This window comes from Dysidea avara, chromosome 7 (assembly GCF_963678975.1).
Source record: "Dysidea avara chromosome 7, odDysAvar1.4, whole genome shotgun sequence".
Lineage (NCBI taxonomy): Eukaryota > Metazoa > Porifera > Demospongiae > Dictyoceratida > Dysideidae > Dysidea > Dysidea avara.
Window position 1 is genome coordinate 33488097 of NC_089278.1, and position 16703 is coordinate 33504799.

The window sequence follows — 16703 nt, forward strand, 5'->3', positions numbered from 1 at the left end:
TGTCTGCAATCACATAATCACAGTGATAACAGCAATATAGCTTGCATAGAATATGCCATTCTAGAAGTCAAGCTGTTGTCTTACTGTGGCTGTGCTGCGCTGTGCCGTGCTCTTTTATGTTTTGACTTTGCAGCAGGTTCAGTCTTACCCTTCTGATCCTTATTGGTGCATTTGATGGCATTGGCAGAAAGCTTGAAGACATCAGATGGCTCTGTGCTGACAGCTTTTACCCATGATGTTGGTCCCTATCCAGCACCTTCATTACAACGCAGGCCAGAATCAGTACACTGACCTTCCCCTATTAATCTACTTTCCACCATCAAATTTGCTCCTTATACGCATTCTGTTTTATTAGCACTAATGTTAGTTACAACCTTTTTGTACCAATTAACTGAGGTGCTTTCATAACAAATCGGCTGATGGCACAATGGATGTCACAGATCATTAATTTTGTTGGTCTATCTCTGTGGTGGTGATCGGTGTGCTCTTGATGTCCTCCAGGCTTTATTGTCAGTAACATCAACCCATTCCTGCACTTGCATACCGTATAGCGGGTTTTTACCGCGAAGACTTTATTTTCGTGAACAGTGGCTAGCCGCGGTAATTAGATTTGTGCTTATTTTATCTCGTGTTTTCAACTTTTCGTGTCTTCTTGCCCTGCAACTCGAACTCGATACGTATTATTGTGCCATCATGAAATGAAAACAAACTACATATCCTTGAGAGGGCACGCAGTAAATGCCCCACTACTCACACAGCAGCACACATCCCACTTTTATATAATGCAAGTAAGTTCCTCGCCAATGACTGGAATCCAAAATGTCTTTATAAACATGGTAGCCATGTATATAACTGCTTAACAATGCTTCCATCTCCTCTAGTAATCGGAAAAAAAATCTGCGGATTTTATTTTCGTGGATAGCAGCGTTCACAGAAATTTGTGTCACACTTATAAAATACTAATGTTGCCAGCAGCAACTTCTATTTCAACAGACTCCCTCGTATATGGAATGTTTTGCCAACAATAGATTACAGTCTTAGCCTACCTACTATCAAGTACAAACTTACAAACTTTCTACGGAATCATTTTGAACTAAATTTTGATCCTGACAATGCATGCACTTTTTCTTTTGTTTGTCCCTGTTGTAATTGTAATAAGTCCCCCAAACCTCCCAACTTTGATCACCTGTAACCCTTGCTTTAAATGAGTTTTATATAAGTAACTATAACTAATCTTAGTAACTACTTACTCCTGGCCACTGGCACTGGATGCCAGTGGACCTTCAGCATACACTAGATTTTAACGACTAATGTTTATACTGTGCGTATCATGTCAAAAAGTTTTGAACATTAGTAATACATTACCATTGAAAAGGATACACCCCCAAAATCACGTAAAATGCACAAAATGGCATAAAAACAAAGTGATTTTCGTGTACTTTCGAAACGCCAGCAACATTACGTGCTGGTACCCACAAAAAACGGTCTGTTTGTCACTCACATACCTCTAAGGAACACTCCACCTTGTTCTCATGGCTCTAGCTGCAGTGCATATCACCACCTCATATCACCGCCTTTTCTCGAATTCTGCCACTTGTTCATCATTTTGCCCAATGCGTAATGTACAGGAAATGCATTGTGGGATTCACCGGTTTCCAAGACCATGGGAATTCACCGGTTGCCAAGACCATGGGAATTCACCCTAAACTAATGAATTTAATTAGAATAAACGATCTGGAATACCGTATATATGAATCATTCTTTGATATTTCGAACGAATTGGACCAAGAGTGGCCGGTCTAGTAACCGCCTTTTTAGTGTTTAGATGAAATATACGGGAGTTCACTTCGAAAAGCATCCATGTGAGTGACTTTGTTTGTAATGGTTGGATTCTTGATTGTATAAGTCCAGTATAAGTCTTTATAAACTCAAATTGTGTATCCTAGTCCTCAGTTTAGTGGGTTTTGAGCTTACCATCTTGTCATTTGAAATGCAGAATTTCGTTAATATCAGTAAATTTACCATATTTGCATTAGATTCGCAATCCCAATGGCTATTTTTGATACGATGTATGCTGTAAAGCAAATAATAAATAAATAATTAAATAAATTAGCCGAATGCTCTATTAGGGTGACTGTTCTATTAGTGTATCTCGATCTCGCATTTGCTATATACACGGAGTTGGCTTTCGAATCATAACTCAGTGGTTTGTAATCCGATTCATCTGTACTACTGCAAGGACTTTCTATGAAGATTATTCCAGCTATACACCGATTTTCAGCTCATTGCTCTAAGCGGTTTGCCTAGTAGACGTAAAAACTAACACTTTTTATTCATAAAAATCGATCGCGTAATTGTGACACAGGTTGGGTTTTGTGTCATATCTCCATGGTCTTTATCTCGATTCCTTTCAAACCACCAAACGGCACTCCTACGATGGTTACTCCATCTACATAGCAATTTTCAACTCATTCCATGAAACGGTTTACCCTGTAGGCGTGACAACAAATCGATCTTGTTTTATGCGACTAATCGGTAATAACTCTCGAACCATTCATCGGGTTTGCACCAAATTTGATGGTAGGATTTGCCTTTGGACTCTCTTTCTGTGTGCCAAAGTTCAAGGCGATCAGAGTATGCGTTTGCGTTTTATACCAATTCTTGCAAGTGTGCGAAAACACGAAGAAAAAAAAAATTGAAACTTTGGCAGCTCGTATCTCTGAAATTACTGGAGCGATTTCCTTCAAATTTGGTATGTAGACTCCCCTGGCTGGCGGGCAACTCTGTAGCAAATGTGGTTCCAATCGGTTACTGGATCACGGAGATACAAAAGTGTGAAAATGACGTTTTCTTTCTTCCTGTCAATATACCCACGGTGTGGCGCGCCGGCTTCTTGGGCCGCACGACACACTATCGTGTGTCTTGATATTTTACGTGTCTATTAAACATCAAATTTCCACAGTATATGTATACATATCAACAGTGATAAGTGTACAATGCTACTGACAGTGGTCGGAGGGGGTACAGGGCACATGCTCCTCCCCCACACACACACTCACACACAACATTAACCATTAAAGTGAAGCCATCCACTGGATGATGCTTCCCACTATTGGTAGTTGACCAAACCATGGCTACTTCTTCTTCCCTTGTGGATATGTTATTTGATACTTGTGTCTGGTGATGTTCTGTCTCCTACAAAATTCATGGTGGCAAGTTTCAAATAAACTGTGCATGCAGAAAGAGCAGTGTACTGCACCTTCTTTACTCCTTCCTGGCACACATCTCTCCACACATTTCTGTCTTTAGCAAGATAATACTGAATCTCTTGAATCAGGTCCTGCCTCACCTTGTTTATTAACAGCTGGTTTAACAGTTATTGGTTTGTAGGATAACATTTCACTAGGCTTGCACCAATTATGCCAGCACAATTTCAAGCATACTATGCTAGCAAAAGCATCAAGCATTATGCCAACATAATAGGACAATTTTCAAGAATTTTAATGAAAATGCAATGTGCACGCCAACAATGCTGCACAACATCAACACACAGAAAATTATTACTGCATTTCATATCAAAAACCTTGTGGTGTTATTATTTTCACTGTTTCTTGACTGATTATTCACACTTTATGGAAATAAGATCGAGATATTCTAATAGAGCAGTCACTTACTTTAATACAGCAGTCAGGAAATGCAAATCTAATCCAAAACAGCCAAGCGGTAAAAAAGAGTGCGGCCCTCAAAAAGGCTATGGTGAAAAAAGATGTGAAATCCAAGGGGGTGGCCGAGAAATGGCTGTGATGGTAGGTTAATGGTAAAAATTTTAATAATGACAATTCAGGTGAATTTTGGTGCCAAGACCAAGCGGCACCAAAATTCACCTGAATTGTCGTTATTAAAATCCTACCATTAACCTACCATCACAGCCATTTCTTGGCTACCCCTTTGGATTTCACATCTTTTTTCACCATAGTCTTTTTGAGGGCTGCACTCTTTTTTTATAGCTTGGTTGTTTTGGATTAGATTTCACTTCTTTTTGTATTTGTATAACCCAACTTTGGGGCTTTTTTAACCTATCTTTTTCTTTACCACAGAAAGAAGAAAAGATGAAGCAGATATTAAACACTTTAAATACTTCTGATTTTATCAGTAAATGTACAAATTACATATATAATACATATCTAATCCAAAACAGCCAAGCTGTAAAAAAAGTGTGCGGCCCTCAGAAAGGCTATGGTGAAAAAAGATGTGAAATCCAAGGTGGCGGCCAAGAAATGGCTGTGATGGTAGGTTAATGGTAAAAATTTTAATAACAACAATTCAGGTGAATTTTTGTGCCGCTTCACAAAATTTACCTAAATTGTCATTATTAAAATTTTTACCATTAACCTACCATCACAGCCATTTCTTGGCCGCCACCTTGGATTTCACATCTTTTTTCACCATAGCCTTTCTGAGGGCCGCACACTTTTTTTACAGCTTGGCTGTTTTGGATTAGATTTCATTTCTTTTTGTATTTGTATACCCCAAAGCCGGCCTATGGCCAGCTTTGGGACTTTTTTAACCTATGTTTTTTTCTTTACTACAGGAAGAAGAAAAGATGAAGTAGATGTACTTTAAATATTTTACCAGTAAATGTACAAATTATATATACTGTATAATACATATGTGACCGGATGTGCGAAAAGGGGTCTTCCACACACATCCAATTTGCCAACTTTGACAATTGATAACTACAGATTGGAAAGAGCTATTGCCTTGAATTTTGGGCAGTGGTGAGCACCACTATAGCTGAATACATGGTGAAAGTTTCAGGTTAATATGTTACTTGAACATTGAGTTATGGTCTCCAACGTTTACGGAATTGGATGTGTGTGGAAGACCCCTTTTCGCAAATCCGGTCACATATATTGATTACAGAAATCTCCATGGTGGTTTCTTTGTAACTGAACACTCTACAAGGTGACTTCTTCTAATTGCTCTCTCTACAGGGTGAATTGTTTGTAGCTGAACGATCTACAAGGTAACTTCTTCTAGCTGATCTCTCTACAGGGTGATGTATTTGTAGCTGAATTCTGTATAGGTGATTTGTTTGCAGCTGAGCTGTTTACAGAATGGTTTCTTTGTAGCTGAACTCTCTAAAAGGTAACTTCTTCTAACTGATCTTTCTACAGGGCAATTTGTTTCTGGCAGAATTTTCTACAGGGTGATTTCTTTGCAGCTGAACTCTCTACATAGTGGTTTCTTTGTAGCTGAACTCTCTACAAGGTAATTTCTTCTAGCTGATCTCTCTACAGGGAGATTTGTTTGTAGCTGAACTATCTACAAGGTAACTTCTTATAGCTGATCTCTCTACAGGGTGATTTGTTCGTAGTTGAATTCTGTACAGGTGATTTGTTTGCAGCTGAGCTCTTTACAAAATGGTTTCTTTGTAGCTGAACTTTCTCCAAGGTAACTTCTTCTAAATGATCTTTCTACAGGGTGATTTGATTGTAGCTGAACTATCTACAAGGTAATTTCTTCTAGCTGATCTCTCTACAGGGTGATTTGTTTGTAGCTGAATTCTGTACAAGTGATTTGTTTGCAGCTGAGCTCTTTACAGAATGGTTTCTTTGTAGCTGAACTCTCTACAGGGTGATTTGTTTGTAGCTGAAATCCCTACAAGGTAACTTCTTCTAGCTGATCTTTCTACAGGGCGATTTGTTTGTAGCTGAAATCTCTACAGGGTGTTTGTTTGCAGCTGAATTCTCTACATGGTGGTTTCTTTATAGCTGAACTCTCTACAAGGTGACTTCTTCTAGCTGATCTCTCCACAGGGTGATTTGTTTGTAGCTGAACTCTCTACAGGTGATTTGTTTGTAGCTGAGCTCTCTACAAGGCGATACTTCTAGGTGATCTCTCTACAGGATTCCTTGTTTCTAACTGAACTCTCAACAGGGTGATCTGTTCATAGCTGAACTTTCTACTGGGTGATTTGTTTGCAACTGAACTCTCTAAATGGTGGTTTCTTTGTAGCTGAACTCTCTACAACGTGACTTCTTCTAGCTGAACTCTCTACAAGGTGACTTGTTTCTAGCTGATCTCTCTACAGGGTTACCTGAACTCTCTACAGGTGATTTGTTTGTAGCTGAACTCTCTACATGGTGGTTTCGTTGTAGCTGAACTCTCTACATGGTAACTTCTTCTAGCTGATCTTTTTACACTGCATATTTGTTTGTAGCTGAGTTCTCTACAGGGTGATTTGTTTGCAGCTGAACTCTCTACATGGGAGTTTCATTGTAGCTGAACTCTCTACAATGTGACTTCTTCTAGCTGAACTCTCTACAGGGTGACTTGTTTCTAGCTGAACTCTCTATAGGTGATTTGTTTGCAGCTGAACTCTCTACATGGTGGTTTCTTTGTAGCTGAACTCTCTACAAGGTAACTTCTTCTAGCCGATCTTTCTACAAGGTGATTGAGTTTTTTGCAGCTGAACTCTTTACATGGTGGTTGCTTTGTAGCTGAACTCTCTAAAAGGTGACTTCTTCTAGCTGAACTCTCTACAGGATGATTTGTTTGCAGCTGAACTCTCTACGTGGTAGTTTCTTTGTAGCTGAACTCTCTACAATGTGACTTCTTCTAGCTGAACTCTCTACAGGGTGACTTGTTTTTAGCTGATCTCTCTACAGGGTGACTTGTTTCTAGCTGAACTCTCTACTGGTGATTTGTTTGCAGCTGAACTCTCTACATGGTGGTTTCTTTGTAGCTGAACTCTCTACAAGGTAACTTCTTCTACACTGTTAAAACAGGGGAGTAACAGTAACTATGGGAGTAAAATATTTTACTCTGAAAGGGGAGTTTGGATTACTAGGAGAGTAACAGTAACCCACTAAGGGTAAAGAGAACTCCAAGTAAGTGAAGGCACCAAACTGAAGAGTTCCCATTACCAGCTAGCTATAGTAGCTAAGGTGAACTCAGTGAGCCAGTATGGCTGAGGCCACATATGAATGAGCCACATGCAGGTTATAGCTGTCTCACTATGTTATTTTCTCCATTAACTAACCAGTTCAATTCTAGTCACTCAATGTAAAAAAGGAAAGTAATTATTTAGGCTTCCTTTTCAATGGCAGCCATTTATTCATGTTTTATTTTACAGGCTAACCAAGGCATAGTGAAGGAAACAGACAGTACGAAAACAGGAGGACGAATTGTTACTCAAGAATATTTTGAAATACGTATGTATAATTATTAAATACCATTTCTATTACAAGGGCATTATTTAGAGTGAAGAGTATTACCATAGAAATGGCTTCTTTAACAACAGAGCCGTGTTGAGTAGTTGAAAGCGGTTTGCTTCTCTGAGGAATTGTAGTGCTTAAAAAGTGATACTAAAGTGTTTACTTGTTCAATTACTGGACGTTCACTAGAGTCTATCTCGTTCATTGTTTCTTCAGGTACGTTTGAGCTCATACTGAGTCGTCTCGTATGACACACCGGTTTATTAAACTGGCTCCAACGGAAGTCACCACTGCTCGTGAGGGTTTAGTCGCCTTATTGTGACACGGCAGAAATAGTTCAAGACTCAGGGAAAGAGAATAAAATTCGGTGGACTCAGTCGTATCACCGTGACTGGTACGTACAGTATTCAGCCCATCCAAGCTCACCGCTAGCTACTAGTAGTCAGTGTGTAAGAAGATGAAGACTTGAGGGAGGAAAGGAAAGCCACCTAGTTTAAACATGGCGTACATATCATGTCCGTCTGCCTTCAGTTGACGTTAGCAGCCGGACACAATGCATGATATTGCCGGATAAGGTCAGTATCCTGTATCATTGTCTTTTTACATAATTACATGCAGATTCACTGGAATTAACTAGTAAGATGTATCGTCTGCAGTTACCAAGAATCTTTGATACAATGTAAATTGTGTGTCTTCGACTTCATCAACTTTCTAAGTTGTTCTTGACCTGTAAGGGGATAATATTTACAGTTACGTAAGCATATATTTACTTTTTTAGCACGGATGTCTCAATGTCACTGAGAACATAGAATTTTTACAACATCCAGTAAGTGTGTTAACATACAGTGACTGTGCATCAATTTGTAAACATATATTACAGGTGCCACAAGAAATCAGTGAACAAATAGACAAACAAAATGATGAACTCCAGGTAGCAAAAAAGTGTTGTTTTGCTTGATAGCAACTGTGCCTTTTTAGTTTACACTACCAATGCTGCTGGTCTGGCAGAATTGTTTTTACAACTTTGATGGCAACTGTGTGTGACGTACCTTCAGCCATAAAGGTAACAAGTATATGATTGTTGAATATTTCTTTACTATACTGCTATTTACTACAGCTGATAACATGTCATGTGGCAGGAAGTAACTCCAGTGAAGTGGCAGTGAAGCGTCGTTTGCTGATGATGAAGCCACTGATCTCCTTTTTTCAGTGACTTTCCAATATTATAAAGCTGGATATTGTAAATATTTTGTTACAGTTTTGCTGTATGTCTTTAACATCATTTGAGATTTTATACGGAGTTATTTGCAGAATTTCATGGAGTAAAGGAAATGCCTTGCATGCTTATGTGAACTCTCCTAGAGTAACTAGAACCCCCTACAATAGATTTTTCAAAGGGTTCCTGTTACTCCTTTGCGGGGTGTTAGTTACTCTCCACAAAAATATAGGGGTGTTAAATCTTCCCTACACTGGGAACTCCCCTAGGGGAGTAACAGTTACTCCTTATTTTTAACAGTGTAGCTGATCTTTCTACAGGGTGATTTGTTTGTAGCTGAATTCTCTACAGGGTGATTTATTTGCAGCTTAACTCTCTACAAGGTAACTTCTTCTAGCTGATCTTTCTACAGGGTGATTTGTTTGTAGCTGAATTCTCTACAGGGTGATTTATGTGCAGCTTAACTCTCTACAAGGTGACTTCTTCTAGCTGAACTCTCAACAGAGTGATTGATTTTTTTTGCAGCTGAACTCTCTACATGGTGGTTTCTTTGTAACTGAACTCTCTACAGGGTGATTTGTTTGTAGCTGAACTCTCTACAGGGTGATTTGTTTGTAGCTGAACTCTCTACAGGGTGATCTGTTCATAGCTTAACTCCCTATAAGGTAACTTCTTCTAGCTAATCTTTCTACAGGGCGATTTGTTTGTAGCTGAGTTCTCTACAGGGTGATTTGTTTGCAGCTGAACTCTACATGGTAGTTTCTTTGTAGCTCTACAATGTGACTTCTTCTAGCTGAACTCTCTACAAGGTGACTTGTTTCTAGCTGATCTCTCTACAGGGTGACTTGTTTCTAGCTGAACTCTCTACAGGTGATTTGTTTGCAACTGAACTCTCTACATGGTTTATTTCTTTGTAACTGAACTCCCTGCAAGGTGACTTCTTCTAGCTGATCTCTCTACAGGGAGATTTGTTTGTAGCTTAACTCTCTACAGGTGATTTGTTTGCAGCTGAACTCTCTACAAGGTAATTTCTTCTAGCTGATCTCTCTACAGGCCGATTTGTTTGTAGCTGAACTCTCTACATGATGGTTTCTTTGTAGCTGAACTCTCTACAAGGTGATTTCTTCTAGCTGATCTCTCTACAGGCCGATTTGTTTGTAGCTGAACTCTCTACATGATGGTTTCTTTGTAGCTGAACTCTCTACAAGGTGATTTATTATTATTAACACTTTACAGTGACCAGCACTGAAGGTCTACAACAACATGTGCTGCAGCCTTAGGATTACCTAACCTAGTTTCAAGGACTTAGACTTAATGACTTATACAGTAGCTGGAAAGGTGTAACAGAAAATTTCTTCTATAGCTGATCTTTCTACAGGGTGATTTGTTTGTACCTGAACTATCTACATGATGGTTTCTTTGTAGCTGAACTCTCTACAAGGTAATTTCTTCTAGCTGATCTCTCTACAGGCCGATTTGTTTGTAGCTGAACTCTCTATATGATGGTTTCTTTGTAGCTGAACTCTCTACAAGGTGATTTCTTCTATAGCTGATCTCTCTACAGGGTGATTTGTTTGTAGTTGAACTCTCTACATGATAGTTTCTTTGTAGCTGAACTCTCTACAAGGTGATTTCTTCTATAGCTGATCTTTCTACAGGGTGATTTGTTTGTACCTGAACTATCTACATGATGGTTTCTTTGTAGCTGAACTCTCTACAAGGCAACTTCTTCTAGCTGATCTCTCTACAGGACAATTTGTTTGTACCTGAACTCTCACATGATTATTTCTTTGAAGCTGAACTCTCTACAAGATGATTTCTTCTAGCTGATCTTTCTACAGGGTGATTTGTTTGTAGCAGAACTCTCTACAAGGAAACTTCTTCTAGCTGATCTCTCTACAGGGAGATTTGTTTGTAGCTGAACTCTCTACAGTTGATTTGTTTGCAGCTGAACTCTCCACATGATGGTTTCTTTGTAGCTGAACTCTCTACAAGGTAACTTCTTCTAGCTGATCTCTCTACAGGATGATTTGTTTGTAGCTGAACTATCTACAAGGTAACTTCTTCTAGCTGATCTCTCTACAGGGTGATTTGTTTGTAGCTGAATTCTGTATAGGTGATTTGTTTGCAGCTGAACTCTTTACACAATGGTTTCTTTGTAGCTGAACTCTCTACAAGGTAACTTCTTCTAGCTGATCTCTCTACAGGATGATTTGTTTGTAGCTGAACTATCTACAAGGTAACTTCTTCTAGCTGATCTCTCTACAGGGTGATTTGTTTGTAGCTGAACTCTCTACAGTTGATTTGTTTGCAGCTGAACTCTCCACATGATGGTTTCTTTGTAGCTGAACTCTCTACAAGGTAACTTCTTCTAGCTGATCTCTCTACAGGATGATTTGTTTGTAGCTGAACTATCTACAAGGTAACTTCTTCTAGCTGATCTCTCTACAGGGTGATTTGTTTGTAGCTGAATTCTGTATAGGTGATTTGTTTGCAGCTGAGCTCTTTACACAATGGTTTCTTTGTAGCTGAACTCTCTACAAGGCAACTTCTTCTAGCTGATGTATCTACAGGGTCACTAGTTTGTAGCTGAATTCTCTACATGGTGGTTTCTTTGTAACTGAACTATCTATAAGGTGACATCTTCCAGCTGATCTTTCAACAGGGTGATTTGTTTGTAACTGAACTCTCTACAAGAAAACTTCTTCTAACTGATGTCTGAACAGGGTGAATTGTTTGTAGCTGAACTCTCTACAGGGTGATTTGTTTGTAGCTGATCTCTATACAGGTTACTTATTTCTAACTGATCTCTTGAATTCTGTTCAGGGTGACTGCTCTATTAGGATGACTGCTCTATTAGAGTATCTCGATCTCGCACTTGCTACACCAAGTTGGATTTCGTGTTATAACTCCGTGGCTTTAAGTCTGATTCTTCTACACCATTGAAGAGCCTTTCTAAGATGATAACTCCATCTGTACAGCGATTTTCAAAGCATTACCCCAAGTGGTTTATCTGGTAGGCGTGGCAAGCATAATAATAATAATAATAATAATAATAAATTAGCTAATCTCGATTGCGTAATTGTTACACACTGTTGATGTTTTCGCTGTATCTTCCTGGTTTTTAGCTCGATTTCTTTCAAACCACAAAAGGTTTGAGGTTCAATAGTTAACCTATTCACCCACCGATTTTCAGCTTCTTCCCATACGCGGTTTACCCTGTAGGCGTGACAACATATTGGTGTTATTTTTCGTGAATAATCGCTCATAACTCTTTGCCTGTTTATGGTATTCCAGCCAAAGTTGGTACAGAGATGCGCCTTTATACCCCCCTTCTGTGTGCCAAATATCAAGGCAATCGGATAACGCGTTCGCGTTTTATAGCAGTTTTTGTAAGTGTGCGAAAAGAGGAAGAAAAATAAGAAGAAGAAAAAAAACGAAGAAACTAAGCCAATTTTTGAAGTCGCATATCTCAGGAATGCCTGAAGCGATTTCGCTCAAATTTGGAATGTGGAGTGCTGAAGGTGGAGGGAATGTACACAGCAAAATTTGTCTTGTTTCATCAAGGCAGCACAGAGCTACGGAGGTGCGAAAATTGCGTATTCTTTCTTCCTGTCAATATACTCACGGGGTTGCGCGCCGGCTTCTTGGGCCGCACGACACACTACCGTGTGTCTTGATATTTATTACAGAACTCTCTACATGGTGGTTTCTTTGTAACTGAACACTCTACAAGGTGATTTCTTCTAGCTGATCTCTCTACAGGGTGAATTGTTTGTAGCTGAACTATCTATAAGGTAACTTCTTCTAACTGATCTCTCTACAGGGTGAATTGTTTGTAGCTGAATTCTGTACAGGTGATTTGGTTGCAGCTGAACTCTCTACATGGTGGTTTCTTTGTAACTGAACACTCTACAAGGTTACTTCTTCTAGCTGATCTCTGTACAGGGTGATTTGTTTGTAGCTCAACTCTCTACAAGGTAACTTCTTCTAGCTGATCTCTCTACGTTTGAAGCTGAACTCTCTACACATGATTTGTTTGCAGCTGAACTCTCTATATGATGGTTTTGGGTAGTGCTAAAAGCTGGAATGGAACCAATTGGGGCACGTGCCAAATAGAAAAATCGTTTGAGACGGATTTTGCATTGTTTCCAACTGTCACACAGTGACTAGAATTGTGCTAGAGTTCATTTGCTTCTACTTATACGCAAGCTAAAAATCATGCTCTCGAAGTTTCTATTTAATGCCCGCTGTCACAATGATAATCATGTGTTCCCCGAGTATCGTGTTTTCCTGCACACATATCACTAGGGATCCGTGTTTCCCCACACACATATCACTAGGGATGCGTGTTCCCCTACAATGGCACTAGTGATATGTTTCCCTGCCAGTTTCTCAGTTTTTTATAGCTACCACGTCCAACACCCACGTTTAAACCTTTCTGCTGCTGATATACTACGACTAGCTAGCTATACTGCTGCTGCTGTAGCCGCAGGGCTTGCTACTACTGCTGCTCATGCGGCACAGTACTAACTACTGCTGCTTCTATACTATATAGCTGCTGTTACTAACTATACTATTACTACACTGCAGTCACTACTTACTGCCTCAACTGCTACTATATCTAGCTATATTATATTATATTATTATACTGCATGCTATTTTTAAAGCTACTGCCTACTGCTACTATATATACTAGCTACTGTTAATACTGCTAGATGCTATATTGCTACTGCTGCTATTACACTAGCTATACATGCTTGCTGCTACTGTTGCTATACTGCTTGCTACTACTGGTGTTTTGTTTTTTATTAATGAATAGCTATAATAGACCAGGGTAGCTGAAGTCTAAAGCCATTGACATTTGCTTATAATTGTGTCAATATGAAATATATTGAAAGATTTAAATCGTACATTTTACATTCCTGATGAAGCAATTTTACTTTTACTTTACAGTGTCCATGTAACACTGAAGATCTGACAGCAACTAGTGCTGCAGCCTTTGAGTTACCTAAAATATGTAGACTTTGACATACTTATAACATGGCAAAAGAAAGCAAAAATTCCTCATACCCCAGCATTCAAACTGCAGGCCACCAGTGTCTAGTCGAGCACCACACTCAGTTTCTCCATGTTTGGTTAATTCTCTGTTTCTTGGCACACAAAATAGGATTCATCTACCCTGCTACATGCTATAAGCTGTCTGTGGATCTATAAGCTACAATAGAATGTGCTACCAATAAAAGCAAGCTGTTGGTCTTAATTCAGTGCAATTCTAAGAGCTGCATGCACTACATATTGTAGCTATATAATATCTCATATCTCTTGTGTGCATCAGTTTTGTACATTGAGCTAATACTTGTATACACATGCATGCTATATAAGTTCATATACTTGAGTAATTTTTAGCTATATATATATTTGAGAGATTTTCACCAGATAGGTTTTGCACTACTAGAGACTGAGTGCTTAAATTGAGAGATTTTGGACAACTCGAGATATTTTACTTTCGACCCATAGTGACAGTGAGACTTTCAAGTACTTAAGAGACTTTAGTTACTCAAACTGCTTGAGAGTCAGTTATGTACTTCCAAAGTTGCTTTACAGTGAACTTTAACCCTAGCTGAATGCTTGGATAAAGGCCATTGATGTAACCTGGGGCTGATCACAAGCAATAGGCTTAAAAGTAAAGCTTAAAAGTGTGCATTTCATAGGCAAGTTCTGAATTTAGAATACCATGTATCTGAGATAGACTATACCTGCAGATATAATACTAGTGGGAAATTAATCAGTTTTGGCTATATTAACAAGTTATATACAACTGAAGTAGGAATTAGAGGCTTATTTAGTATATTTGCAGCCTCTCTATCAACTTCCTGTTCATTAAATTGAGCATTAATTATGTGAGTGGTATTTGTGCAATATGGCTTTAATCATAACAATACAAAAATCATTCAGCTCATTTTGTCTGTAACTTTTTCATTTTGCAATTTTTAACTAGAAATTAGCAATGTACATTTTTGCAAACACACAACTTGCTTTACAGTTGCATATCATCTTATACACAAATTGAACATGCACATATCTCATATACCTTGTTCTTGAGTACATCTCACTCCAGCATCTTCACTATGACTACAAGATCTTGTAACACCAACTCCAAGATGACCACAACTGGCCAATGTTGATTCACTACCAGAACATGTCACACTATCCAATAAGATGGGTCCTGATCCTTGACCAAAGGTAGCTGATCCAATGGCTGTTCCTGATGATCCAAATCCCAGTTGTCTACACACCACACCAGCATCAGTATCATCCCATCCATCACCACACACTGTACCCCATTCACCATTGTAGTTTACCTCCACTCTACCTTCAGTGTACGAACTGCCTCCTACCAGTCTGAATAAAAGTCCTAAATACATGCATAATAGAGGTATTGAGTATGAGTTGTCACAAAATGTATTGAACCAAATAACTTACAGATATATGAAATTATACCATTATATTTGTTCATATGCAAAGTTATAGTAGGAGTAAATAAAATTTGCACCAAGAGCACATAAACACCACAAGGTGCTTATGTGTTCCTGCTGCCACACATTAAAAGGTTTTGATCATATTACTATTGTTATTAAGCAGTATGGTAGTACTTTTAAAGTAGGAATCTACCACCAAAATGATATGCTTTGCCTAAAATGCCACCTTTAAAAATCATTCTAGAAACATCTTACATGATGAAAATCGCCTTTATGGAATAATATTAGTCCAACCAACATCAAATGAAGATTAAAAACAACAAAACAGTTACAGGCGACTGGATATAGAATTTATAAATCACCAAATCTAGAATTTTTGGCTGCCTGCCAGCCTGCCAGCCTGCCAGCCTGCCTGCCTGACTATTGCTGCAAGGCCGGAGGCCAAACAAAGCAGCACACAGCCACCATTTTATGCAACAATATAACAAACTCATGTGTCTTTTGGGTTCCAATGAGTGTGCGCCCTCTGCACCTTGTCTTTCCTTTTATCTTCAATCAGGCTGGTTGTCTTTTTGTTGCAATGAAACCATATCAAGGTGTCAATTTTCCCTATCAATACTTTCATTGAGCAGCATATTTATACGCCACAACTTATTTAAGTGCTTATGCTTGGCAGACACCTGTAACTTCATGAAGGGTTTAATGCCATGCCGTGATCTTGGTTGATTAACAACGATCAAGTACCAAGACTACACCACTTAACAATCTATCGTGATGACACACCCCATTATTATTGGTCTAGCTGTATTCATAATGCTAGCACAATGAAAATATGAAATGGTGCTACAGCACCTGGTAGGTGAAAGGTTGACTTGAGATACTCTAATACAGCAGTCACCCCAATAAATGTATAGCTGTACGTTATATCAGAAAACCAAACAAACTAGTATCAGAGTTGTGGGTAACGCGTTACATAATAATATTACTTTTACAGTAACGAGTAATATAACGTGTTACATGACAAAGTAGCAAGTAATATGTAACGGATATTACATCCAGAAATTGTAACGGATTTAACGCGTTACTTCCTTTTAAGGCGCACTGTATCCAGGCACGTGATTGATTGCATTTTGGGCCCAGACAAGACTGGAGATAGCGTTATAGGCATGGACAAAGAATGATATTATTTGGGGAGTGCCCTTTAGGCCAAGATACAACAACAAAGTATGTATTTGTGGCTGGACTACACCAGAGAAGCATGTGTCTCGCTTGTGTCACTTGTAGTTGTAGGCTGGTAGCTTGTATTTAGAAGGTTGGACTTACTTCATAGTTTGTAACGAACAAATGTAATATGTAATGTTATTACTAGTTACAGCCCTCAGAGTAGCGAGTAATACGTAACTCATTACTTTTTTCAGTAAGTAATATGTAACTGTAGCGCGCTACATCGCATAAAAGTAACGAGTAATATGTAACTAGTTACATTTTTAGTGTAACGACCCCAACTCTGACTAGTATATTTAATTCAAAAATGAATTAGGGATCCAAACGATAAAAAGTAGTGGAACAAGAGATGAATGATGGTATTACAACATAGTTCAGTAGGAAAATCCTTACTTTGGCATTGAACAAAATGACAGTTATGACATGCTAATGTAGGGATTTTCCCACCGAGTTATGCTGTAATACCATCATTCATCTCTTGCTTTACTACATTTTATAGCTTGAATCCCTACTTACATTTTTAAATTAATAATTTTTTTTTGTATTATGCCATAGTCTCAT

The 16703-nt window shown here is 38.7% G+C and overlaps 1 protein-coding gene and 1 long non-coding RNA gene across 2 annotated transcripts in view; one reads left to right on the top strand and one right to left on the bottom strand.

Annotated features, from left to right (window-relative positions):
* LOC136261460 (scavenger receptor cysteine-rich type 1 protein M160-like) overlaps nucleotides 1-16703 on the bottom strand; it is a gene marked incomplete at its 5' end in the record, with an annotated part of 163506 nt that overhangs the window by 140336 nt on the left and 6467 nt on the right. Inside the window, 1 exon segment of the mRNA XM_066055468.1 lies at nucleotides 14531-14854. Coding sequence (XP_065911540.1) covers nucleotides 14531-14854 — 324 coding nt within the window.
* Nucleotides 7838-8411, top strand: LOC136261479 (uncharacterized). Its single transcript, XR_010703918.1, has 5 exons — nucleotides 7838-7949; nucleotides 7999-8046; nucleotides 8101-8151; nucleotides 8199-8283; nucleotides 8338-8411. It is a non-coding gene; the product is annotated as an uncharacterized lncRNA (long non-coding RNA).